The sequence below is a fragment of the Canis lupus genome, chromosome 33 (genome assembly GCF_011100685.1).
Source record: "Canis lupus familiaris isolate Mischka breed German Shepherd chromosome 33, alternate assembly UU_Cfam_GSD_1.0, whole genome shotgun sequence".
Classification (NCBI taxonomy): domain Eukaryota; kingdom Metazoa; phylum Chordata; class Mammalia; order Carnivora; family Canidae; genus Canis; species Canis lupus.
In genome coordinates this window covers 29,755,650-29,782,003 of record NC_049254.1, presented here as the reverse complement: position 1 = coordinate 29,782,003, position 26,354 = coordinate 29,755,650, and the positions used below count along the sequence as shown (strand labels likewise).

At 56.8% G+C, this 26,354-nt stretch overlaps 1 protein-coding gene and 1 long non-coding RNA gene across 4 annotated transcripts; one reads left to right on the top strand and one right to left on the bottom strand.

The window, feature by feature from the left end:
* The first annotated feature begins 969 nt into the window (after positions 1-969).
* Positions 970-25,889, top strand: MUC4 (mucin 4, cell surface associated). Of its 2 annotated transcripts, XM_038583112.1 has the most exons (24): positions 970-3,618; positions 3,936-4,085; positions 5,074-5,207; positions 6,037-6,201; positions 6,453-6,608; positions 7,546-7,676; positions 8,886-8,974; positions 10,913-11,092; positions 11,282-11,407; positions 12,320-12,439; positions 12,665-12,873; positions 13,478-13,559; positions 13,899-14,066; positions 14,393-14,494; positions 14,877-15,110; positions 16,171-16,308; positions 17,906-18,087; positions 19,546-19,705; positions 20,208-20,387; positions 20,582-20,655; positions 21,776-21,840; positions 21,924-22,162; positions 24,261-24,423; positions 25,286-25,889. In XM_038583112.1, exons 1-24 carry the CDS (start codon positions 1,017-1,019, stop codon positions 25,491-25,493), a joined length of 6,057 nt encoding a protein of 2,018 aa, XP_038439040.1. In that variant the 5' UTR covers positions 970-1,016; the 3' UTR covers positions 25,494-25,889. The 2 variants fall into 2 exon arrangements, with proteins under 2 accessions (XP_038439040.1, XP_038439041.1); XM_038583113.1 differs by lacking the exons at positions 970-3,618; positions 3,936-4,085; positions 5,074-5,207 and having other exon boundaries at positions 5,292-6,201.
* Positions 3,913-7,671, bottom strand: LOC111093734. Of its 2 annotated transcripts, XR_005383419.1 has the most exons (4): positions 7,558-7,671; positions 6,017-6,304; positions 5,783-5,815; positions 3,913-4,906 (listed from the first exon to the last, which is right to left on the bottom strand). It is a non-coding gene; the product is annotated as an uncharacterized LOC111093734 (long non-coding RNA). The 2 variants fall into 2 exon arrangements; XR_005383418.1 differs by lacking the exon at positions 5,783-5,815.
* Positions 25,890-26,354: the final 465 nt, after the last annotated feature.

Genomic DNA, 26,354 nt, shown 5'->3' with positions numbered 1-26,354 from the left:
GCACAGAGTCTGCAGCCAGAAGTGTCTCCGCTGCGATCACATCCACTCCTTCATCCTCCCAAAGTCAACACACAACTACAGATGACTCGACCCAGGACACGGCCTTGTCTGACACACCAAGTACTTTGTCCCCTTCCAGTGTCAGCCACACAGTTCCCACACTATCAGAAATGGCCACACCATCAGCCTCCCCTGGTGACACTTCAAGATCTTCCAGTGGAAGCAACACATCAGCAACGACATCACAGGTCCCGACGACATCGATTGCAACAGACACCCCAGCAGGAACCACGGGACACACGTCACCACCTGAAACGGGAAGTGTTACACCAGTCAGCTCAACAGACTCAATGACAGGTGGACCAGGGGGACACTCACCAGCACACTCTTCCCTGACTTCTACTCCAGAGACAACATCGTCATCTCAGGGTCACATGACCCAGACCATAGAGACCAGCACAGAGTCTGCAACCAGCAGTGTCTCAGCGATGATCACATCCACTCCCTCATCCTCCCGAAGTGAACACACACCTACAGATGACTCGACCCAGGACATGGCCTTGTCTGACACACCAAGTACTTCATCCCTTTCCAGTGTCAGCCACACACCTTCCGCAGTGACAGAAATACCCACACCATCAGCCTCCCCTGGGGACACTTCAAGATCTTCCAGTGGAAGCAACACATCACCAATGACATCACAGGTCCCGACGACACTGATTGCATCAGACACCCCAGCAGGGACCACGGGACACACGTCACCACCTGAAACAGGAAGTGTTACACTAGTCAGCTCAACAGACTCAATGACAAGTGGACCAGGGGGACACTCAATAGCACACTCTTCCCTGACTTCTACTCCAGAGACAACAGCGTCATCTCAGGGTCACTCGACCCAGACCATGGAGACCAGCACAGAGTCTGGAGCCAGCAGTGTCTCAGCGATGATCACATCCTCTCCCTCACCCTCCCGAAGAGGAGACACTCCTACAGATGGTACAACCCAGGACACGGCCATGTCTGGCACACCAAGCACTTCATCGTCTTCTACTATCAGCCACACACCTTCCGCAGTGACAGAAATACCCACACCATCAGCCTCCCCTGGGGACACCTCATCATCTTCCAGTGAAAGCAGCACATCACCAACAGTATCACAGGTCCTGACGACACTGATGGCAACAGACACCCCAGCAGGCACAACAAGGCACACGTCACCACCTGAAACGGGAAGTGTTACTCCAGTCAGCTCAACAGGCTCAATGACAGGTGGACCAGGGGGACACTCAACAGCACACTCTTCCCTGACTTCTACTCCAGAGACAACAGAGTCATCTCAGGGTTACATGACCCAGACCATGGAGACCAGCACAGAGTCTGCAACCAGCAGTGTCTCAGTGATGATCACATCCACTCCCTCATCCTCCCAAAGAGGTGACACACCTACAGATGACTCAACCCAGGACATGGCCTTGTCTGACACACCAAGCACTTCATCCCTTTCCAGTGTCAGCCACACACCTTCCGCAGTGACAGAAATACCCACACCATCAGCCTCCCCTGGGGACACTTCAAGATCTTCCAGTGGAAGCAACACATCACCAATGACATCACAGGTCCCGACGACACTGATTGCATCAGACACCCCAGCAGGAACCACGGGACACACGTCACCACCTGAAACAGGAAGTGTTACACCAGTCAGCTCAACAGACTCAATGACAAGTGGACCAGGGGGACACTCAACAGCACACTCTTCCCTGACTTCTACTCCAGAGACAACAGCGTCATCTCAGGGTCACTCCACCCAGACCATGGAGACTAGCACAGAGTCTACAACCAGCAGTGTCTCAGCGATGATCACATCCTCTCCCTCATCCTCTCGAAGAGGAGACACTCCTACAGATGACTCGACCCAGGACACGGCCTTGTCTCACACACCAAGCACTTCGTCCCCTTCCAGTGTCAGCCACACACCTTCCACAGTGTCAGAAATGGCCATGCCATCAGCCTCCCCTGGTGACACCTCTTTGGTTCCCAGTGTAAGCAACACATCAGCAACGACATCAGAGGTCCCGACAACACCACCAATTGCAACAGACACCTCAGCAGGAACCACAAGGCACACGTCACTACCGGTAATGGGAAGTGTTACCCACATCAGCTCAACAGGCCTAATGACAAGTGGACCAGGGGGACACTCAACAGCACACTCTTCCCTGACTTCTACTCTGGAGACAACAGAGTCATCTCAGGGTCACTCCACCCAGGCCATGGAGATCAGCACAGAGTCTGGAGCCAGCAGTGTCTCAGCGATGATCACATCCTCTCCCTCATCCTCCCGAAGAGGAGACACTCCTACAGATGGCACAACCCAGGACACGGCCATGTCTGGCACACCAAGCACTTCATCGTCTTCTACTATCAGCCACACACCTTCCGCAGTGACAGAAATACCCACACCATCAGCCTCCCCTGGTGACACCTCATCATCTTCCAGTGGAAGCAACACATCAGCAACGACATCACAGGTCCTGACGACACCGATTACAACAGACACCCCAGCAAGCACCACAGGACACACGTCACCACCTGAAACGGGAAGTGTTACACCAGTTAGCTCAATAGGCTCAATGACAAGCGGACCAGGGGGACACTCAACAGCACACTCTTCCCTGACTTCTACTCCAGAGAAAACAGCATCATCTCAGGGTCACATGACCCAGACCATGGAGACCAGCACAGAGTCTGCAACCAGCAGTGTCTCAGCGATGATCACATCCACTCCCTCATCCTCCCGAAGTGAACACACACCTACAGATGACTCGACCCAGGACATGGCCTTGTCTGACACACCAAGTACTTCATCCCTTTCCAGTGTCAGCCACACACCTTCCGCAGTGACAGAAATACCCACACCATCAGCCTCCCCTGGGGACACTTCAAGATCTTCCAGTGGAAGCAACACATCACCAATGACATCACAGGTCCCGACGACACTGATTGCATCAGACACCCCAGCAGGAACCACGGGACACACGTCACCACCTGAAACGGGAAGTGTTACACCAGTCAGCTCAACAGACTCAATGACAAGTGGACCAGGGGGACACTCACCAGCCCACTCTTCCCTGACTTCTACTCCAGAGACAACAGCGTCATCTCAGGGTCACTCGACCCAGACCATGGAGACCAGCACAGAGTCTGGAGCCAGCAGTGTCTCAGCTGGGATCACATCCACTCTCTCATCCTCCCAAAGTGAAGACACACCTACAGATGGCACGACCCAGGACATGGACACGGCCTTGTCTGGCACACCAAGCACTTTGTCCCCTTCCAGTGTCAGCCACACACCTTCCGCAGTGGCAGAAATACCCACACCATCAGCCTTCCCTGGTGACACCTCATCATCTTCCAGCAAAAGCAACACATCAGCAACAACATCACACGTCCCCACAGAGTCAGTAGTAGGAAACAGCACTGCTGGCAACACAGGGCTCATGCCACCAGGTGTCACGGGAAGTGTTACCCCAGTCAGCTCAACAGGCTCAATGACAACTGTAGTAGAGCGACACTCAACAGCATTCTCCAGCCGCACTCTGAGCACTCAGACCTCAGGTAGGCCGGGAGTCCGGGATATTTGTCTCTCACTGTGGCCTCATTCGTTCAGTTCGACCTAGAGGAGGGCTTGAGCGATGATGGTGCGTTCGCCTAGTTTGAGGGCAGTTCCACTAGAAGACGAATTGAGTGCGAGTGTGGAGAGTGACAGGCGGACCATCCACTCTACCCCAGAGGACTGTTTCTTATTGTCGGGAGCAGTTTGGGTTTGAGCAGAAGATGGATGAGAGAGTTTCTTCCATCTCCTGAAATCTGTGACACTGTTTGCTACTTTCAGATAATAAGACCCACTGCAATCTTCTCTCCTATATGCCCAGGAACCACAGTAACTTCCCTGGCGATAGGCAGCCAGAGTAGCACAACAACATCACTATCTTCAACAACCTCGCGGACGCTCACTACTCTCCCTCCGGCAGCATCCACGGCACACTCAACGGCTGCCCCAGTCCCCATCAAGCCAGAGAAAGGTAAATGTCCCTGGAGAGGTGGGGTCCCTCCACTCTGGGATATAGAGATCTGAGCTAGATGTGGATGCTGTAGTTTTGGCAGCTCGATTAGATCTACCAGTGAGGGCTCTTTTGGGGGAGCAGGGGGAGCTGGTTCTGTGGGTATGTGTGCTGCCTCCTCTGGGCCATCGGTAGTCCAGCTGCTCCCCTACCCCCTTTAGAGGGGAGATGGAACTGAAGACTCGTCTCAGCCCGCCTGCTCATAGACTCTCTCGGGTCGTCAACTCCCACAGTGGGCTATGGGACAGCATCAGAGTTGGGTGCGGAGGGCTGGCTCTGTACATGGCACCAGGCTGGGAGGTGGAGAGAAGTGACCACGGTACTGTTTAGTAAGAGACGGACCTGCTGCCTTGATAGGTGCGATTAGAGGAATAAATGCAGGGTATTAGACACAATGGAAGGTCCCAGGGGAGGTCGGGGTATGCTCAAGGCGAAGAGGCGGCTTCCTGGAAAGAATGAATAGGAGCTGGAGAAGGAGAAGCATCCCAAGGAGGCAAGAGGGCTTGAAGAACTGGAATAAAAGTGTAGACATGAAAAAAAAAAAAAAAGTGTAGACATGAAAAGGAGTCCCAGTATTGCATGGGGAGGAGACCCCCAAGACACTTGGGGGTGTGGAAACCAGGTGAAGAATGTTGAGAATGAGGCCGTCATGTGATACAATCAGGTAGGACCCGGCCAGGTTTATACTTGGATGGTGCCGTGGTGGGTGGGGTGTTGGGTGAATTTCCAGGAGGCCGAGTGGGCCCTATGAGATGCGGTGGTATCCAGGCCAACAGGGAGGGCTGCCAAGAACGAAAGGGGGAGACTCGTTTGAGAAATATTTAAGACAAGCTTTCTCAAGCTAGAACCCAAGGACATCTGAGGGGTCCAAGGACAAATTCGGGCGGGGGAGGGGTATCTACCCGTGTATCTGGACAAATACCGACTTTCCTTTGTCCTGCTGGCCCAGGCGTTTCCCTCTTCCCTTACGGGCCAAGTGTTGGAGACAGGGAGTTTGTCGAGAGGACCACGGACTTCACCTCACCACTCTTCAGGCCCCAGATTGGCTTCCTTCTTGGCTCCTCTCTCCGGGATTACCTCTATGTGAGTCCCCAGGTGTAGACCAAAGGGCAGGACCTGTGACCTGTGCTTCCCAGACTCTACTTCTCTCTCTAGGGCTTGACGATGGCCCTGTGACCATGACCATGGCCCAGAGGAAGGAAGTATGCGACAAGCAACTGGGAGCTAGGCAAGGCCCTCCTACCCTCAGGGACAAGTGTCTTTACCTTACTATAGAGGTCTCGGGGTCCAGTAAGCTCTCCACTATTTTCAGGGCCTTTTTATGAGGAGAAAGCTCTATTTGGGAAACTGCCTTTTAATGCTGTGTACATTTTCTATGAATGTTTCCTGGTTCCTCAGGCCAAGTAGCCGCGTCTCCTGGAGGAGAGTTGGAATGGCAGCCATGGCCCCTGCAGCCCTCAGGGGCGGGGTGGCGGGCTGAGGCAGGACACCCTAAGGTAGGGCAACACCGTGATGGGGCCCAGGGGAGCAATCCTCTTAGCCCCATCTGATGCTGCTGGGACTTCAGGAAGGCTCCGTGGGGATCCACCCAGAGGGCTCCGCCCCGCGCTGGGGCCGGCTATGGATGGGGTTGGCCGCCGAGGCAGGGCAAAACCTACCTTGTCAGGAAGGACTTAAAACAGAGGAGTGTCCTGCAGGTGAAGAGCATCTGTGTGAGGACTAAGCAAGGGGGCCCAGCAGGCGGGGACGAATGGGACGACCTGGCAGTGGTTGTTGACATCCCTAAAGTTCCACCCAGAGAGGTCCTTGGGGATCACACTTCTGAGGAACCGGCCCACGCCTGGGACGTTCTCTCCCTGCCTCCCCCGCTCCCTCCCTCCCTGGACACTAACCAGAACTTCTGTGTTCCCAGTTCACAGATAATGGCCAGATCATTTTCCCGGAGTCAGAGTACCAGATTTTCTCCTACCCCAATCCTCCCCTTAGAGGCTTCACAGGCAGGGACCCTGTGGCCATGGTGGCTCCATTCTGGGACGATGCTGATTTTTCCAGTGGCCAGGGGACCATATTTTACCAGGTGAGCCTTTCAAAGTCCAGCATTCAGGATCTCCCAGCAGCCAGCAAGGAGAGACAAAGGTGTGAACGTGGGCAAGCGTGACTGCTGTCAGAGCCTGGGCTCCCTGTGGGCAGAGAGTGATGTTTAAATATGAGGGTGGGGAGGAAACAGAGCAGGGCTGTCACATACACTCGGGAATCCCCCTTCACAGCCATGAGGTGACCTGCAGGTGGGACCCTCATTTGCTTGCCTTCTCTGCCTTCCTTTCCCAGGAATATGACACGCTCTATCATGAACACAACCTGCTAGTCCAGCAGGTGGAGTCTTGGATTAATAAATTCACTGACACCAGGAACTACAAAGCCGAGTGGACCCTAAAGGTCACCTGGGTCAATGCCCCTGCCTATCCTGCCGGGCGGACCTTCGGGGTGAGTGGACCAAAGGACAACTCCCTGCGAACCATCTGGAAGTCATACGTCCTGGAACCCTAGGCAGGGTTCCCTGCCTCCCCCCCACCCTGTTTGCTGAGCACTCACCGATACTCACTGGTTTAAAACATAGGAAATGGAATTTTTGTAAGTCAGAAGTGGCTGCCAGTAGCCGGCCATTTTTGAGATGGCTCAACCTGATATTATTATCCACGTTTTAGAGATGAGGAGGATGACGGTGAGAGAGGTTAGACGATCTGCTCAAGGTCACCCAGCTAGTAAGTGACAAAGCCAGGCTTGGAATGGAGGCTTTCTGACTTCCAACTCCAGCTCTCAGCTGCAAAGCCAGCCAGTGGCCATGGTCACAGCACACGGTGTCCTCAGTCTTCCGCCCGGGGACTCCGCTCTTACAGCCCCTGTGTGTGGTCTAAAGTCACTCGTTTCCTCATTGGTTCAACAAGTTCATTGGTTTCCTACTTTGTACAAGCACAGTGCTTGGCATCTGCCTTCAGAGAGCCTCCAGGCCCACCTCTGTGGTCCATCCACGATATTTAGGTTGAGGGGACATTTGAACAATGTCCTTACAAATATCCCAGAGGAAGCTAAGTAGGCCTCTCTCGGCTCTCTGGGGTCGTGGCTAATCTTTCTGAGTCCTGAGGCTTTCTCACACAAACTCTCTTCTGACTGGATCCTAAACCAGAACGCTTTATCACCCCTTCCTGGACAGAAGTCACAAAAAAGGCAGGTCCACCACGGTAGACGCTTTGACAGCCCGGGGGGGAAAGCTGCCCTGCACAATCCCAAGTTTGCTCTGAGTAGGCTAGGGAAAGAGGATGTGTGTATCGGGGCAGGGTTGTGGGGAGGGTGATGGGACATTGGGGAGGAGACCCCAGATCGCTCACAGGCATCCCTGTGTTTGTCTTCAACAAACCTCCAGACCAGCACCTACCAGGCCATCCTCTCCACAGACGGCAGCAGGTCCTACGCCCTGTTTCTTTATCAGAGCGGCGGCATGCAGTGGGATGTGACCCAGCGCCCAGGCAACCCGGTGCTCATGGGCTTCTCCAGGTAGGACAGGGATGGACGGCCAGCGCTGAGCACGTAATGGGAGGTGGTGGCAGGGTCAGGTTTTTGAGGCACACACACCTCCTCCCATCCCCCGGGACAGGGTATGAATCCTTCTTATTGACGTTACTGACCCACACCTGCTCCAATCCCCCCTTCTTGCTGTTTCAAATGAAAAGATACCCATCCACCGGGCCATTCTCTTTCCCACCCCAGTACTCATGCCTTATAATAATTCCCAGAGCATTGACTTCCCCGAGTTCTACTGTCCTTAGCTAACCTCTCTCGACCTCTCAAGTACTGTAATAATAATAATAGCCACCATTTATTACACTAACTACTTAATATGCATTATTTCATTTAATCATCACCACCACCCATGAAGGGGCTACTCTTTACTGCCCATTCTACAGATAAGAAAGCGGAGGTAAAATGGATCTGGAATTGCCCCAAGTCCCAGAGCTGGAGGTGGCTAAGCAGGAACTGGCCCCCCGCCGGTTGAGGCCAAGCTCTGCCTTCGTGACCCCTGGTGGGCTGAGCACCAGCCTGTGACCCGGGGCACCCGGGGGGCTTGGGCGGGGTCCGGTGGGGGGAAAGGCAGACAGAGCAGGCAAGGGGCTGCGGGGGCGCCGCAGACTCCTGTGTGTGGGGGTGACTCAGTCTCTGACCGCGGGTCTCAACACCGCTCGTGTGAGCCACCGGTTGTGAAGGGCGCGTCCCGTACCCCCGGCTTGTGACCAGGGCTGACCCCGTCATTCCACCGCCTTCGCTCTCTTTCTGATGCGCTTAGAGGGGCAAAGGGCTGGAATCGGCCGGCTCGCTGGGGCGCGAGGGCTGTCGCACGTCCCGAGTACGCCTTGGGCGGGTGTCCGCCGTGTGGCCCGCCTGGCCCGTGTCACACAGGGGGTGGGGGGCTGCAGGCTCCCCTCCCAGAGAAGCGCCGGGGGGTGCTCCTCGCGGCAGGTGTACAGGGACCCACGGATGTCACTGCACTCGGTCCCCACACTACAGCGAGGCAGGTCCAACCGTCCCCTCTTTCCCCCAATGTGGAAACTGAGGCGGGAAGAGGTGAAGCAGGTGGCTCAGGGCTCCCTGCTCCCAGGGCGGCCCGCCGACGGGTGCAGGCCGCCACCTGCCGCCGCTGGGGTGGCACAGGCGCTGGGCCCCGACGGCGGGACCGCCGCGACAGCCTGGCTTCTCCCCCGCCCGCAGCGGAGACGGGCTCTGCGGCCACAGCGCGCTGTCCTCTGGGCCCACGTGGAAGAGGTACCAGCCCGACCGGCTCCTGAACACCCACACAGGTAACAGCGCCCCGCACACCTGGCTGGACCCTAAATGCCCTCTGTCCTCCGCCATGCGGCGCGGGGGTCCTCGAGCCGCGGCTCCCGGCGTCTCCTCCATCCCACGGGGGTCCCCGGACAGGGCGGCTCCACTATGATCAGGACCTGCCCCCCGCCCGGGACACCAGGACCTTCTGGGCCCTCGGGTGGGGCATCTTGGGCGGGGCGAGGTCTCCGCCGGGGACCAGCCGAACCCAGCTCTCGGGGAGGCCGGGTCCTGGAGGTGACAACAGGGCCGCGCAGGAGGTGGGGCTATGCGTGGGCAGTTAGGCCGCTACTCCAGGTGGCCGAGCGGAGCTGGAGGGAGTCCGGGTGAGATCCCAGAAGGGACCCTACCAACAGGAGGTCCAGGAGCCTGACGTGCAGTCATCGTCACGGAAGCACGTCTCCACCTGCTGCGTGCTGCACGCTGTGCTGAGAGCCAGGAGTAGGAAGGGGAGGAATGGGGGCGCCCGGGGGGCTCAGTGGCTGAGCGCCTGCCTTCCACCCAGGGCGTGACCCCGGAGTCCCGGGATCGAGTCCCACATTGGGCTCCCAGCAGGGAGCCTGCTTCTCCCTCGGCCTGGGTCTCTGCTTCTCTGCCCACCCCCTTTGTGTCTCTCATGAATGAATAAGTAAATGTTTAAAATCTTAAAAAAAAAAAAAAGAAAAGAAAAACAAAAGGAGCAGACTGCCTACGTTTGCTCTCAAATAGCTGTTAGGAAGGCCGGTGCTTCAGTATCAGGAGGCCCCATGGACGTGACTCAATCTATTGTCCGGAAGCCCCAAGAGGAAAGAAATTACAGTTCCCCAAATGTGCATAGAACGAAGGACGGTTTAGCGTTAGACATCAGCCACGCAGATGGTGAAACATAAACGTGCTATTTGTTCTGCGACAAACACTTCTGGGAAACAGCAGCTAAGTCAAATCATGGGTGCCACCTCGTGGAGACAGCTGCCCGGTCAGATTCGGGGCCCTTCCATCGAGATGCAGCTGCTTGCGGCCTCGGGGGCACAATATGACAGTGTGTGTGCGCGTGGGTGTTGGGAGAGAATATCTGATTCGTTGCCCAGGATATCAGGCCACTGTGGAGAAGACTCGTGAACAGATAACCCGTAAACAATAATTATTGTTTTCAAAACCTTAACAAATTGTAGTTATCTGGATAATTTCTTCTTTTGTGCGGGAACAGGGTCAAACCCCAATACATTATGTCCCGTTGTGTCTTATTGGACCTGAGAGCCCCCTACTCGCTCCTGGCGGTTGGGGTGTGCACTATGCAACTTACAGTTAAAGGTCAATTTAAATTCGACCCCCGGCAGGGTTTCTGCCCCCACCTACTTCTCCCTTCCGAGGATGGCATCCTGGCTCAGAGGAAGCTTCCTCGGTCTCACGGTACTGGAGCAAGGCCCTGCTTCACATGTCGGCTTCTCTGTGGCTCCCCAGCTGGCTTCCGGGCATCGGCCTCTGTCCTGGCTACTTTGGCCACTGATACGTCTGTGTTGGGGGAGCTGAGGGGGTCAGGGATGGAAGCCAAGTGTCTGAGCTGGTGGCTGCCACTTAGTGAGGTAGAGGATGCATGAGGAAGAATTGGTTCGGGGAGACTGGAAGGTACTGGAACTCAGACTGGCATATGGGAGGGTGGAGGACTGGTGCACTGAAGATGGGGGCTGGCTCCGCGGGGCTGAGGCCTCCTGCTCGGCAACTGTCCCAGAGTTTCCCCCTAAGATCCAAGCTTCAGGGGCTTCTGGAAGTTGCATAAAGGGGCCAGACTGAAACGGGTCCCATCCCTGGACTGGCTGTCCCGAGAGGCAGAGGCGGTAGCAGAAGGTGCATCTGTGAGTCGGTCTCGGTCGCTAATGCAGAGCGTGCGGCCCTGTGGCCCTGGAGCAGCATCCCTCCCTCCTCTGTTCCGCTAGGCCTCCGGGGCCTGCAGCTCTACAGCCTGCACCAGGAAGAAAGGCCCAACTACCGTCTCAGGTGCCTGCAGTGGTTGAAGACACAGCCTCAGTGGCCCACGTGGGGCTGGAACCAGGTCTCCTGCCCTTGCTCCTGGCAGCAGGGACTGTGGGACTTGCGGTTCCAGCCTAGCAGCATAGGTAAGAGAGCTCCTCCCTGCCTCTTGGGGCATGCCCACCGCCCCCGTAAGCCCACCCACCAACCCTCCGGTCACGCCTGACCTGTCCCTTCCAGGGCACCCTCGGCCCCTCCCCCAGGGTCCCCCCCAGCCTCCCGTCCCTCCCCCGCTCCCGGGCCTCTGGGCCTGAGCGTGTCTGTACCCGTTGCAGGCTGGTGGGGCCTCGGCAGCAGGCAGCTGTGCAGCTTCTCCTCCTGGCGCGGGGGCGTGTGCTGCAGCTACGGGCCCTGGGGCGAGCTTCTCCAAGGCTGGAGGGTGCACGATCCTTGGCAGTTTGGTACGTGCGTGTTCACGGACATCTCACCCCCCACCTTCTCTGGAGTCTCTACCCTTCTCTGTCAGAGACCAGGCCTGGGCCTCCGAGCCAAGTAGTGGGATCTGAAGAAAGAAGCCTTTCGCCCCCCTTCCCTCCCAGCCCCTTACCCTCTCTGGCCACTGATTTCCTCATGTTGTAACACTGGGAAGCTTCCAGCAGCCCTTCCAGCTGCCATCCTAGGGACTTATGATTGAGTGCCTCTTGCCCCATCTTCACTTGGCCACAGGGCCCCAGACAAGAATGGGGCCATGTTCTGGGGAAGGAGGGGGCCCCAGTCTGACCCTGTGCCTCAGGACCCAGATTAGCTGGCTGTCTCGGGGGAGACATGGAGTCATCTCCCACAGAGACCTTCCAGAAGAGCCAGAGAGCACGGGGCTGGGGGCCAGGGCTCAATCTCACAACACTGAGATCATGATCTCAGCTGATATTCAGAGTCAGATGCTTAACTGATTGAGCTATCAGGTGCCCGAATGTCCTTTATCAATAGCAGCAGCATCCTAAATATGAGACCCCTATACAGTTGTCTTAAATTAGGAGAGCGTGGGTCCTCCTTCCACCCCCTGCCACTGCTCTGCCCCCGGCCATCACAGCAGCCTCCAGGGTCCCCAGACCGGCGGTCATACCCTCCCGCTCCTGCACTTTGGGGGCAGGGGGACCCACCGCCACCCTTCAAGAAAGCAAGCCCCTTAGCCACAGCCACGAGCTCGGGCCCCTGGGGCTTTGCTGCCCCAGCAAGCGTGCGAGGGAGATGGTGACCGGTCCACGGCCCGAGGTCACCAAGCAGGGCAGGACCCGATCCGGCGCCGTTGCCCAAACCCCCAGCTGGGTGCTGCAGGTCCTGCGTCTCCCCGCAACATGTGCTCTCCCCCACAGGCCGAGAACTGGAGCCCCAGAACTGGTGCTGCCGCTGGAGCGACCGGCCCGTGCTCTGCGCCCTGTACCAGCAGAGGCGGCCCCGCGTGGGCTGCGCCGGGTACCGGCCCCCGAGGCCCGGTGAGCCTGGGCAGGGCGGTGGGGCCCAACCGAGGGGCCTTGTGGGTGGCACCGGGAGGGGGCCGAAGCAACCGTAGATGTGACTTGGGCGCAGGGGGGGGGGGGGCCTTTGGGGATGTTCTCTACTCCTTGAGCATCTCGCGGGCCTGAGTTGGCCTGGAGGCCGTGGGGGGCGCGGATCCGCACCCCGCCAGCCGCGCCAGCGTGGCCTCTCCTTTCTTCCAGCCTGGATGTTTGGGGACCCCCACATCACCACCTTGGATGGTGCCAATTACACGTTCAATGGGCTGGGTGACTTCCAGCTGGTCCGGGCCTGGGACGGAAACTCCTCCTTCCTGCTGCTGGGTCGCACCGCCCAGACCGGCTCCGCCCGGGCCACCAACTTCATTGCCTTTGCAGCGAGCTATGAGGCCCGCAGCCTGAGCCCCGTCACGGTGCGCCAGGGGGTGCTCCAAGGAGGGGAGGAGGCAGAGGGAGCAGAGGGAGGGGGTGCCGGGGGCGGGGGACACGTCGAGAGTCGACCCTATGAACGGTGCCATTTGGGTCATGGCTCCATCAGCCGTGTGATCCTGGAGGAACTACTGACCTTCCAGTGCCTCACTTTTCTTTTCTTAAGATTTTATTTATTTATTCATGAGAGACACAGAGAGAGGCAGAGACACAGGCAGAGGGAGACGCAGGCTCCCTGCAGGAGCCCGATGCAGGACTCGATCCCACGACCCAGGGATCACGCCCTGGGCCCGAGGCAGAGGCTCACCCAAGGAGCCACCCGGGCGCCTCTGCCTCCCTTTTCTTGGAGTAAACTGAGGATGACAATATTGCCTCACGGGGCTGTTGTGAGCTTTAAATGAGATCATCTGAGAAACGTGCGCTCTCAGCCGGCCCATGCCGCGCCCTAGCGCTGTCGGCGGCGCAACCTCACCGTCAGGCCCACCCGCCTCGTCCTCGGGGCTCGGGTCCAGGCCCTCTGTGGCCTCCATGCTCAGGCCCTGGGCCCACCCGAGGGTCAGGCTTAGGCCTCCTCCAATTCTCTCCCAGGTCCGATGGCTCCTCGAGCCCAATGACACGGTCCGCGTGCAGGTCAACAACCAGACTGTGACGTTTGAGACTCAGCACGAAGGTAGGCTGGGGACAGCCGTCAGCTCCCCTGCCTCCTCGGGTCGGGCTTGGGGGGGCTTGGGGGGGCACCCACCCCGGGAGCCTCGCCTCACGCCCCCTCCTCTGGCCGCCAGCCGGCAGCTTCTTCACCCGGGCCAGGCTTCGGGCCTCCCCGCCGCTCCCCATCCCCGGGAAGAAGGGGTGTCCTGTGGGCTTGGCTCGGGGCCCCTGGGAAAGGCATCCCCAGGCCCCAGGCCCCCAAGCGGCCCTCGGAGCCTCGCCCCGCCCCTGCCCCGTCCCCCCCAAGTCTTGGGCCGCGGGGTCCCGGCCCCGGGCTCCCCATCTGTCTCCCCACGTCCAGGCCGGGAGACATTCAACAGCACCGGCGTCACGGTGACCCGCGCGGGCTCCGTGGTGTCGGCCGCCTTCGACGGGGCGGTGGCCGTCTCGGTGAGGGCCCTGTCCAACATCCTCCACGCCTCGTGCGGCCTCCCCGCGGAGTACCGGGGGCGCACCGAGGGCCTCCTGGGTGAGAAGCTGGCACCACCCTGCCCGGGGCGGCGGGGACGAGACCTCTCAGCTTCCCTGTGAGCCTTTGGCTTCCTAAAGCTCCGGTTCAGGGCAGCCAGGGGGGCTTGGAGGATGGGCTCTGGGAAGCCCTCCCTCCCGCGCCCCTTCTTCCTCCACCCCCGCCTCCATTTCCCCTCTTCATCCCCGGGACAGAGGGTGGGCTATGAGGTACGGTCCTCTCTCCTCCCCCGGAAGGACTGGGCCAAGGACAGATGCAACTGGAAGGGGTTTCCCTCGGGGGGAGCCACAGTCCCAGGATGGCCAACCTCCTGTTCTGTCCCTCAGGAGTTTGGAATGGCAATCCAGGAGACGACTTCAGGATGCCCAATGGCTCCAGCATTCCCGGCAATAGCAGCGAGGCCTCACTTTTTCACTACGGAATGACCTGTGAGTGAGGAGGGCTTGAGGGTCCTCGGGGCAGGTGCGGCTGGGCGGGATGGAAAGCGTCGTGTCCCTCAGGCCTGTGGGACCGGACCTCCATCCTTTGTGAGGGAGGAGTGGAAAGGCCAGGAGGAAGCGCTGAGGATTCTGGTGCGGTCCCAGACTTGTCCCCTGACTCCCATCCCATCTGCGCTTCTCTACCTGGAAGAGGAGACAAGGGCAGGGGTGGCTCTCACTGACCAGAGTAGGCATTTCCGGCCTCAGAAGCCAGAAGTCACTCCAGCCCTCCGCATCTGCCTCGCTCACCCCCAGGCACATAAAGTGAGGGGAGGGAGTAGAGCTGGAGACCATCCCTGGTGCCACCGCCATTGCATCCTGTGTCTTACAGGGAAAACCAATGATACGGGACTCCTTGGCGAGAGAGGTGACCATCCGCCTTCCAACTTCACCCCCGATTTCCTTACCAGCCTGCAGAAAAATAAAACCTTAAATGAAACGCTGCTCTCCAAGTGTCATGAAGATGAGCGGTGCATCTATGACAGCCTGGCCACAGGAAACACAGACACGGGCCTGAACACCAGGATGCTCTTCGCAAGTCAGCAGCGGATGAACGCCACCCTCAGTAAGTGGTGAGGCGCGCGGGAGACGTTTGCAGAGTTAGGTGGCAGATTAGGAGCCCCCCTCCCGCCCCACCCTTTTCACGATATTCCTTTAAAAATTTAACAGATTCTTTTGCTCAGGTTGTTCCTCCCATGACTCCCAGGCTCACTCTGTGATGACATTCACAGCCCTTTCCAACCTGACCCCAGAAGCTCTCCAACTCTCCCTCTCCTTCTCCCTGCCCTGCTCCCTCCACTCCAGCCCTCCTGGCTTCTCCGTGTTCACCAACCACAGCCGGCTCGCTCCTCACTCCAGGCTCCATCCATGGCCCTCTCTGCCCTGACACCCTTCCTCCAGGCAGCCCCAGGCTCACCCTCTCCTCCTCCAAGGCTGCGAGCAAGCAGAGTCGCCTCCTCCGCAATGCCCTTCTTGGCCGGCCTGCCCAAATCTCACATTTACCCATACTTCCTATTTGCCGTCCCTGCTTTGTTTTTTTCTCCTCAGCATTTATAACTATCTAGCATATTTCCTAGTTTCCATAGGTATCCTTCTCAGTACTGTTTACTGCTGTGTCCTCACTACCTAGAGCCCTACCAGCCATACGGTAGGCGCTCAGTGCGTGTGTTCAGCGACTGACCGAATGACTGAACAGGGAAATGGAAATTGCATGTCCACCGTGTTCCTCTATTTCCTGGCAAATGCAATGCCCATCTGGAGATCACCCTTGTGGCTCCTAGCCCTCTTCCAAGGGCAAAACTCTGTGATGGTCTGAATAACCCTGGTTCCTGATTCACTTTGTACCACGCCCAGCAGAGCGCTCTGATCAGGAGAGAGCTTGACCTGAACCCTGTCTGGGGAGGGAAGATAAAGCGAGGGTAAGGATTTGGCCAGGTGGGCAATTCAACCCCCACCTGCTCTACAGAAATCTGAAAGCAGGTACATGGAGTAATTCCTGCTTCCAGAGGTGGGTCCTAGCCCTGAGAACACCTCCCACAAACCAGAGGACTAGACAGAGAGAGACGAGGCCCATGAGGCAAGAGAGTGTCCTGCCCCCAAACCCGAATCCCCTGTTTGTGTTTCAGATGAGTACCCCCCGTCGATCGAGGGTCCGCACGCGGTGCAAGCCTACCTGGGGCAGACCACGCTGGTTCAGTACACCAGCCACCCTGAGCACGTCACATTCACTCTGAGGAACAGCAATAGTGACTTCAAGCTCTTCGGTAAGAGCCCTTGGGTGCGGGTGGAAGGGATGAGCTCAGAGTCAAGCTTTTTTAGGTAATTTTGCATTATCACGCCCTGGGCAATTTCATGTCACTTTTCCACCGGAATATCTAGGACCAGCATTTCCGAGAATGATCCCTATGATTCAGATAGGTGCCCCCAGTGAACAGCAGCGATGGCCTTCTGGAAGTCTGGCCAGCGAGCAAAGCTGTCTCGGGCCCGCGCAAGTGATTCAAAGGTCATTCCACCAAACCCAGTAACACGATCATCTTTAACCAGCTTGATGCGGTCACCGAATTACTAGAATAGAGTGTAACAATTTAACAAATACTGATCTAAAGCATTTTCAAATCTATTAAAAGAAGGCTATCACGTGGAACAGGATTTAAAGGTATAAATAGCTTCATTCGGCGTGGTTCTCATTATTTTTATGTCGGTCAACCACGATTGCCCAACTCTGTCTCTCCCTGTTGCTCTTCTGTACTGGGACCAAGCAAAGCCTCATTTCTGCCTGTCAGTACTGGTGTGGAGACCCCTCGTCCTAAAACCGTGACCTGGGTGGAAAAGTCAAAGCCCACAGGATGCAACTTCCCTTCTTTTTTTTTTTCTTAAATTTTATTTTATTTATTTATTCATGAGAGACAGAGAGAGAGGGAGAGGCAGAGACACAGGCAGAGGGAGCAGCAGGCTCCTTGCAGGGAGCCGGACGACGTGGGACTCATCCCGGAACCCCGGGGTCACACCCTGAGCAGAAGGCAGATGCTCAACCGCTGAGCCCCCGGGTGTCCCCAACTTCCCTTCAGTTGCCAGCACCACTTATGCTAAAGACTATTCTTTGCTAAACTAAAGCCATTAGGGACCTTATTTTGAGCTCAGAGCACCTCTCTCTGGCCCATTTTCTTTCTTTCTCTTTGCGCCCTTTGGCGCCAGGTGGCAGCCTCCCAGGTGCCAGCCAATCAGGAGATTTTCTCCCTCCCTGGGCTCCTCTCCTGAAGAGTGATAGTCTGGGAGCTGCTCTTGTCTGTCCCCTACTATCAACGATTCTCAACCTGCTGTTTTAAGGAGACTTTCCGTAAGAGACAAACCATAAGACACCTTTGGATCAGAAGAGTCCTTGCTGATACGTAGCAGCGTTTCACTGTAGTCTGGTGTCTGAAGGTCAAAGGTGCAAGAAGCGGGAGGAGGGTGGGCAAGAAATCAGGGCCAGGGATGGGGCTGCTGTGAAGGGGAAGCCAGTTTTGCCTACAGGGTAGCCTGGGGAAGCATCAAGGGGACCCTAGCCTTGGGGCCTTATTCTCTGTCCCTCCTGGATGTCCCGACCCGGTGCAGGCCTGGGCAGGGTTGCATCTCTTCAGGGGGCAACTGCCTTCCCTCTCTGGAGTTCCACCTGCAATCACTCAGTGGGGCTCATGCTACCTCCAGCGTGGGGTGCGACCAAGATCACTCCAGGAAGCCAGCCGAGCTCAAGGAAATGCCTGATGACTTTGAGGGGTGGCCTGAGAGAGGCAGAGAAAGGCCCACATCAGCTCTCAGGACGTGTCAGACAGCAAGCAGCCGAGGCCCCCAGCCCTAACGGTCTTGTCTTCCCTGGGGCAGAGAACGGGACACTGCTGTGGACACCAAAGTCCTTGGAACCATTCACCCTGGAGATTCTAGCAAGAAACGTCAAAGTCAACTTGTCATCTGTGCTCCAGCCAAGGACAGTGGTCTGCGCTTGCAAGGACAGGAGCCAGTGTCTATATAATCAGACGGGCTGGATGGGCAATTCCTCCCTGGAGGTGAGTGAAAGGAGGAGGGTGGGAGGGAGACTTCCTTGTTGAGGGGAAAGGCAGTGGGAACGGAAGCGATGTCTCAGTGGGAATTGTATGTGTTGGGAACCAAGGCAGGGGAGGACAGTCAACCTCAATCTCAGGCCATGAACTTACGTGTGTAAGAAACAGAACTGTCTTCACGGCTTATCGCTCAACCGAATTTTAATCCCCTAGCTCCCACTCTGCCAGGCTGACGGGAAACATCCACCTCAGCCTCCTTTAAGGCTCCCCAGAGGGCCCCAGCTCCACAGTTCTGAGGATTTATTTATTTATTTATTTATTTGAGAGACAGAGAGAGAGGGAGAGAGGGTGCACGCGTGTCGAGGGGGTGCGTGCACAAGCAGGGGGAGGAACAGAGGAGGAGGAAAGAATCTCAACAGACTCCTCACTGAGCAGCAAGCCCAATGGGGGCTCCAGCTCACGACCCTGGGATCATGGCCTGAGCTGAAATCAAGAGTCTGGTGCTTAACCGACTGAGCCACCCGGGCAGCCCCCCAGCCCGGACCATGGAGAGGTGGGGGAGGGAGGCCTCCTGTGGTCCCTGGGCACGTGCCTACACAGCTCACAGGCGCCGTGCTCCCTCCTCTTCAGGCCCAGGGAGGTGCTCCATGGCTTCTGTGCTTTGCTCAGACACGGGGCACCTTTTATAAGGCGCCCTAGGCTGCGTCTGCCTACAAGCACCACACGCCTATTTCTCTCTGGGCTCTCCTCGTTGTGGCGTTGGGAAGAGGGGTGTAGGTCCCCTATGATGTTGACGCCCCTACACCCCTTCGTTTTTCTCTTCTACTGTCTCCTTCCAGCTAAAAGAAGGATCTTTTCATTTTAGAGACTATCTTGGTGCATGCCGGTTCTAACCACGACAGTTTGGCCTTAGTCTATCCATCCTGCCCCATTTGCTTTTTTAAAAACTTTGTTTTGTTTTGTTTGGGTTGTAAAGCAGGAGCCATAAAGGGGAGTGTTTGGCTGGCGATACCCCACCGCCCCGCTCGCTCCTTACACCTACAGGCGCCCTTCTCGGGAAGCACAATCGAGCATTCCCACCGGGAAGGGGTAGAGGTGGAGGAGCCCGGGGGCAGAGAGGGGACAAGACACAGACGAGGAAATACAGAGATTGGCATCAATGTATTAGTTTAGGTGTCCCCAGATGTCCAGTCCTGGAAGTAGGTAGACTCTAAGAAGGGGTTCGGGCAAGGAGACGTGGTGCGGCTGGGGTCCCAGGGCTGGCACCGGGCAGAGCGGTCGGGGAGAGAACCGTCCAGCGAGGCCCAGGGGGCTCGGAGCAGGACCACAGCGGGCTCCGGCGCTCGGCACGTGCTGGCAGGATCGGGACGGGGACTCGGGGTCTGTGGGTTCCCAGGCCGGGGGTGGGGGGCGCAGAAACACGGTCGGTCTCCCCGCTGCGCAGTAACCAGCCGCCCATTCCAGGTGGCCCGCTGCAGGTGTGGCTCCAGCACCTTTGGCCACTACTGCGAGCGCTCCAGGGACCAGTGCGAGGCGCCGTGCTTCGCGGGTGTGGCCTGCGTCCCTGGGAGGGGCTGCGAGGCCTGCCCCCCGCACCTGACGGGCGACGGGCGTCACTGTGCAGGTGAGCGGGGACCTGCCCTGGCAGGAGCACGGCCTGGGGACAGTTGACACCGGGAGGGCCTGGGGCCTGGGACCAACCTTTGTCTCCCTTCTCCATGGCGGGGAGGGACGGAGGTGGGGATGCCAGGCGAGCTGGAGGCTGAAGGCCGAGAGACTGGGCGGGCAGAGGGTGACCACGGTGACCACGGTGACCACGGTGACCACCTGAGGCCTTACGGGCCCGACTGAGCAGAGGCCGAGGGGACGGGGCGGGAGGAGGGAGGGGGCGAGACAAGCAGGCTGGGGCTCCCCCCTCCGCGGCGTTGGGGTCCCTTCCCGCTGCAGCAGGTCTGCTAAATGCAGAGGAAGGGCTTCGGGCAGGGGACCAGGAGAAGGGAGGGGGAGACTTCAGGGGTCGGGGACTGCTAGGCAGGCCGAGAGGGCTTGGGGGGCCCGAGCGTCCTGGGGGGGCCCCTGGGCCGAGGATCCTGGGCCTCCCTGCCTCCCGCCTCCTCCCTCCGCAGCTCTGGCCCCCGGGCTGCACTGTGGGAACCGGTCCTGCCCCGCCAGTTACTGCTACAACCGGGGCCACTGCCACGTGTCCCCCGAGAGGGACTGCCAGCCGGCCTGCACCTGCCACCCCGCCTTCTCGGACAGCCGCTGCCTGGTGGCGGGGAACCCCTTCACTCCGGCCGCCCCTGCAGGTACCACCGGCCGCCTGGCCTGTGCCCCGGAGGGAGGGGCTCCAGGGTGACCCCGTGGGCCACAGGCGGGAGGCGGGTCACCGGGCCACGGGCACTGGGCTGCGGCCACAGGGTCGCCAGAGGAAGGCGCCCCGACAGGCCCAGCCACCTCCCCGGGGCCGGGGGTGACCGTGGCCTGCGTCTCCCGTTTCCAGGGCTTCCGGTGAGGCTCATCCAACTCTGGCTCAGTGAAGAAGAAAATGCCTCCGTGGCCGATGTCAACGCCTCGGTCAGTGCTGCAGGCCAGCAGGGTGGGGAGGTGGCCTGGCAGGGGGCAAGCAGGGGCCCAGCCCTGCTCCCGGGCTCCACATCTGCCACCCATCGAGACTCGACTGCCAGAGGAGGCCCAGAGCCTCCTGCCCCCAGGAGGGTGGGCGGAAGGATGGGGAAGGCAGGAAGCCCAGGACAGTGACCTCCCAGGGGACTGGAATAACTCGGGTGTAGGGTGGCCGAGTCACCCCAGCCTCCCTCCTGAGTGTCCCTAGAGACTTGCACTTGGGTGTCATATGGTATTTCAACCCCAGGAAGGTATTTCACCTCCAGGAAGCCCTCCTCAACTTCCCAGAGGGAACCAGCAGCTCCCTCCTCTTGGCCCCGTAGGCCCCTGTCCATCCCTCAACCACACGCCAAGTAGCACAATAGCTGAAGCGCTGAGGCTCCAGAGTCATACATACCCGGGTTCTAATCCTCTAGAACATTCCCTAGAACAGGTGCAATAATTAGACAAACTATTTGATGTCTCATCTGTAAAGTAGAAATACCCATAATACCTGTGTCAACGGGTTGTGTCAAGGTTTAAATGATAATGTATGTAAAGCGCTTACCATGGTGCCTAAAATACAAGTGCTCAACAATTATAATGATAATAATTATTCCTACTGCTGGTACAACAGCATCTAGACCCTGTAAGGGGAAGTCCATTGACGCCTGTCTACTTCACCAACTAGGGGTCTTTCCTGAGTCAGCTTGACCCCCAGCACCCGACCATCCCCTAGGTCTAGCTGGACATAATCAATGTTTAAAAACATGTGGGGCGAGAACGAGAGCGTGAGTCAGGGGGCGGAGGCAAAGGTAGGGGCCACTCATTTCAGATTCCCCCCTTGTCATGGGAGGCAGGGAGGTGTGCAGAGTCCTTGACTCTCCAGCAAATGTTCAGTAAGCAGGGACCCACGAGGGCCACCAGGCTAGGCTGGGGCGTGGGGATGCAGATGGTGAGAAGCAGTCTGTGGGTCCTGGTGCTCGTGTGCAAAACGGAGCCAGATGTGGACAAATAAGTACATGCAAGTGGGAGAGGTGTCCTCTTCGGGTGGGGCCTCACTCCCACGCCCCCACCCCCATCCTTGCCCTAGGTGGCCTACAGACTGGGGAACCTGAATGTGCGGGCCTTTCTCCAGAACTCCGAAGTGCTACAGATGTAAGTGGGACTGTCCCCCTCGGCCCCCGCGTCTCCCCCCTCCACCTGCACCCTTACCACCTCACGGTGCCCCTCCCACGCAGCAATTCCAGTGCAGCGCCGGCCTCGGGAAGTTTACGTAGACACTGGAGAGTCTTCTCGAAGTTCCAGTACCTTCCTCAGGGTCCCGTCATCGACTTCCTGAACACCAAGCTGCTGGATGCAGTGGTGGAAGCGTTCTTACCCCAGGCCTCGTGGTGGAGGAAGAACAGAAGTGGGAGGCCCAGGACCGACGTGAACTTCCACTCCATCTCCAGGGAAGACGTGCACAGTGTGCTGGCTCGTGAGTCACTCTCCTGGCCATAGTCACAGAGACAGCCAAGGGGGCAGGTGAACAGGGGGACTAGATTTTTTTTATCATTTTTGAGGGAAATCGTTAAACATTTCACCCACCAGCTTTCTAGACTCAAGAGCAGAGCACCAAACATTGCTTGGTGAGTCCCCAGGGATATGGTTTCACAGACCAATTACTCTAATTGCCACCTTCCTGACCATCACTGCTGACGGTTTTCTTTCTTTTGATGAAATTGGTAATGATTTTGTTAAAAAACCATTGTGCTTTATAAACATAAACAAGGACATCCCTTTTGCCTTTGCCCTCCAGCTGGAGGAAATTCAGTTGAAGGCTGGAGACCTGACCTAGGGGCAGAGGTTTCCCCTCCTTGAAGGGTGACCCTGTGCAGAAGCCATCCCCCATCCAAGGCTTGACACCCCCATGTGGAAAAATAGATGGGATTTCTGAGGTCCCCGTCAGCTGTGATGATCCCTGATTACCCCAAAACAAGAATGGGATCAGTTGGTAAGCTTGCCAGAGGAGGAAAGGAATAGACCACCCTATCCTAGGAGTGAGGCAGTGACCACACCAAACCCTGCGGAAGCCGCTGTGTCACTGAGGGTGGGATTGAATCCAGGCAGTGCCTCCTCCCTCCTGGGGGCAACAATGTGAAATCCTCCAAACTACTTTGTGTATGTGTGGTAGGGCGTTAGGGGTGGCATACGGACACAACTCCCCTAGACCTGACTGTGCCTTTTGTTAAAGAAAGCCAACCAAGAAACCCCACAGTTTTTATTATACAAGTACAATATGTTTATTGTAGAAACTTGAGGAGACACAGATTAACAAAAGGAAGAGAGAAAAAAAATCACGTGTAATTCCAAGCCCCAAAGACAAGTCCATTTTGCACCTATCCTTCTGAATTTTCTTTTATGCATTAGGAGTCTTCACACATACCAATATTTTTTATAATAAGGGGATCAAGTAGTACCTAATGTTTGGTGACCTTATTACTTAAGCAATTGTGAACATATTACCTTGTATATTGTATATGTGTTCCCATTTATTATTTTATCATACATTTTAATGTGGTGTGCTATATTTTATTTAAATATTTATTTGTTTTCGAGAGAGTAAGAGGAGGGAGGGGCAGAGGGAGAGGGAGAGAATCTCAAGCAGACTGCGCTCTGAGCATGGAGCCTGATGACGGGCTCGATCTCAAGACCCTGAGATCGTGACCTGAGTCAAAATCATGAGATGCTTAACCAACGGCACCACTCAGGTGCCCCCAGTGTGCTATATTTTATTTTGTTTATTTATTTATTTTTATTTTTATTTATTTATTAGAGACAGAGAGAGAGAGAGAGGCAGAGACACAGGCAGAGGGAGAAGCGGGCTCCATGCAGGGAGCCCGACGTGGGACTCCATCCAGGGACCCCAGGATCACAACCTGGGCCGAAGGTGGTGCTAAACCACTGAGCCACCCAGGCTGCCCAGGAAACTGGGCAGTGATTAAACATCTACCTTTGGCTCAGGTTGTGACCCTGGGGTCCTGGGATCGAGTCCCCCATCAGGTTCCCCACAGGGAGCCTGCTTCTCCCTCTGCCTGTGTCTCTGCCTCTCTCTCTCTCTCTGTGTGTGTCTTTCATGAATAAATAAATAAAATATAAAAAATAAAATCAACAAAGATAAGGAAACTGAGGCTGAAGGAGTTAAGAAATTTCACCCCCCCCCAAAAAAAAAAAAAAGAAATTTCCCCAAAGCACACAACTAGTTAGTAGTAGAGCTTGAATTTCAACGTAGGTCTGGTTTACTTCAAAGCGTATGCTCTTAAAAAAAAAAAAAAAAAAAAAGCGTATGCTCTTAACCAATGCATTTTCCACACCATGTGCTTACTGGTTGCACAGTATTCCTTGTTTAACAAAACCTCACCTATTAAACACTGTTGCTATTATAAACCACGCTGCTCTGGACGTCCATGAACATACAGATTTGCATGCTTTTCCAAGGATTTCTCAGGATAAATGCCTGAAAACAGAATTCCCGATTGAAGAGGTATAGATCCGGTGCTATTGATTGCTTTCCATGTTCATCTGTGTCCTGACAGTGAACGTGAGCACGCTGAAGGCTTACTTCAAATGCAACAGCTACAAGGACTACCGCCTGGTCTACAGCCCCCAGAGCGGCTTCACCTGCGTGTCCCCGTGCAGTGAGGGCTATTGTAAGCACGGAGGCCAGTGTCAGCACCTGCCCCAAGGGCCCCGCTGCAGGTGAGTCGGGGAGAGGGCAGGACGAGCAGAGCCGGAGACTCCAGGCCGGGCACAGATACCGCAAGGGGCGTAGAAATGCCACGGTACCTGGTGGTGTCTGGAAGTTAGGATGGTTCTCTGATGACTCAGAGAGCAGGGATCAGAGAAAAAGGGACCATAGAAAAGATGTGTGAGCACTTACTCTGTGTGGATAAAGATGCTGCATGACTTCTAACACTGACACTTAGCTTCTGGGTAGGTAGTATGACCCTTTTAAAGAAGAGGTAGGTAATGAATCTGCCCAGGTAGCCAGGAGGTTAAATAACAGAACATGGGTTCCAAAGGCAAAGTCTTGTACCCAGTGTTGCTTCTGGGGCAGGCATTCTGCTGTCTCTGCGGGAAGGCACCCACTGCCTTGGGTCTAGGCCCAGCCCTGCCCCTCCATAGGAGTACCGGCCGGGGGAGGCCCTCTCAAGCTGGCATCTTCTGTCCTCTTGGTTCATCAGTAGTCTGAGGAGCTCCCGTGAGGGGGGTGCACTCAGTCTACAGGCTTGCCAAGGAGGAGAAGGGCAGGGCCACCCCATCAGTGCCCTGTGTCCACCCTCGTGCCCCCTGCAGCCCCAGATCCACCCAGCTGTCTCCCCTCCAGGGTCCCAGGAGGGCTGGGAGGAGCCAGGGCCTCAGCTTGTACCCCCTTACCTGCAGCCAGCCCCACCCCGCTAGCCAGGGGAAGCTTAGTCCAGGTGAAGTCACCCCTGCCAGTCTCCCCTACCCAGTAGGCACTTCGGTTCTGCCTCCTTCCCCAGAGGAGAGTCCCAGCCTGTGGAGGGAAACCTCCTGGGGCCTCCCCACTGCTGACCTTGTCCCTTCCCTCTGTCCACAGCTGTGTGCCTTTCTCCATCTACACGCCCTGGGGCGAGCGCTGTGAGCATCTGGGCATGAAGCTCAGTGCCTTCTTCGGAATCCTCTTTGGAGCCCTGTTCATCCTCCTGCTGCTGGGGGCTGTGGGGTTTGCGGTCCTGTACTTCTGGCGCTTCTGGCGCTACTCCCCCGGGAACCACTACTCCCACCGCCTGGACTCAGAAGGCTGAGGCCTGGCCCCAAAGGGGCAGCTGTGACCTAGGATACCTCAGGACCCACCCCAGCCTCACCCACACACTTGCAGGTGGCACCGATCCTTTGAGGAGACTCAGAAAAATGTGCTTAAAGGTGACTCAGGATTCTTCAAGGAAATACATAATAATAAAGACAAGACCACACCTTCTCAGTCAATACAGAGACAGACAGGAAGGAGCCATAAAGACCCGGATGAATTCTCTCACAGATGTACCCACAAGGATACCGATCCACAAACACACACATCAGAGTTACTAATGGGCTGATGGCTCCAAGTTAAAAGCCAAAATTCATCTGTATAAAAAAACCCTCCAGTTTCCTTCTAGTTGAAGTCTATTTAAGTAAAATCCTTCTGACTTTGTGTTTCCAAAGCTGTGAATTCCACTGGTGATTTTCCTTGTGTGGCTGACAGGCTAGGTACAGGGAGCGGAGGGGAGAGGTGGGTTGGAACCAGCCACGGTCTGTTGGGAAGCTTGTTGCTCCAGCCCACCGGGGTCCTTGCTTCCGCCTCCACGTCACCTTCTTCCCCTTCCCAGGGGGAAGAAATGCAAGCCAAAGCCTGGCCTTCTGAAGAGGACAGTAGAGACACCCCCACATGGAGTAGCCCAGACTCACCCGGGCACCCTCTAACAGTTCCGAGAGGGTAAATACACAGTGCCTTTACCTATCTGCTCTTGCTCCCACTGTGTTCCCTGGAGGAGGGCTTACACCTCCCTTTCCAAGAACCAATTTGAGAAGCGTGCCACCCACCCCCTCCTTAGACCTGGAGCACACAATCCTAATATACTCTCTCTGTCCTTTCCTGAGCCCCACTGGAGCCTTCTGAGTCTCTTCAC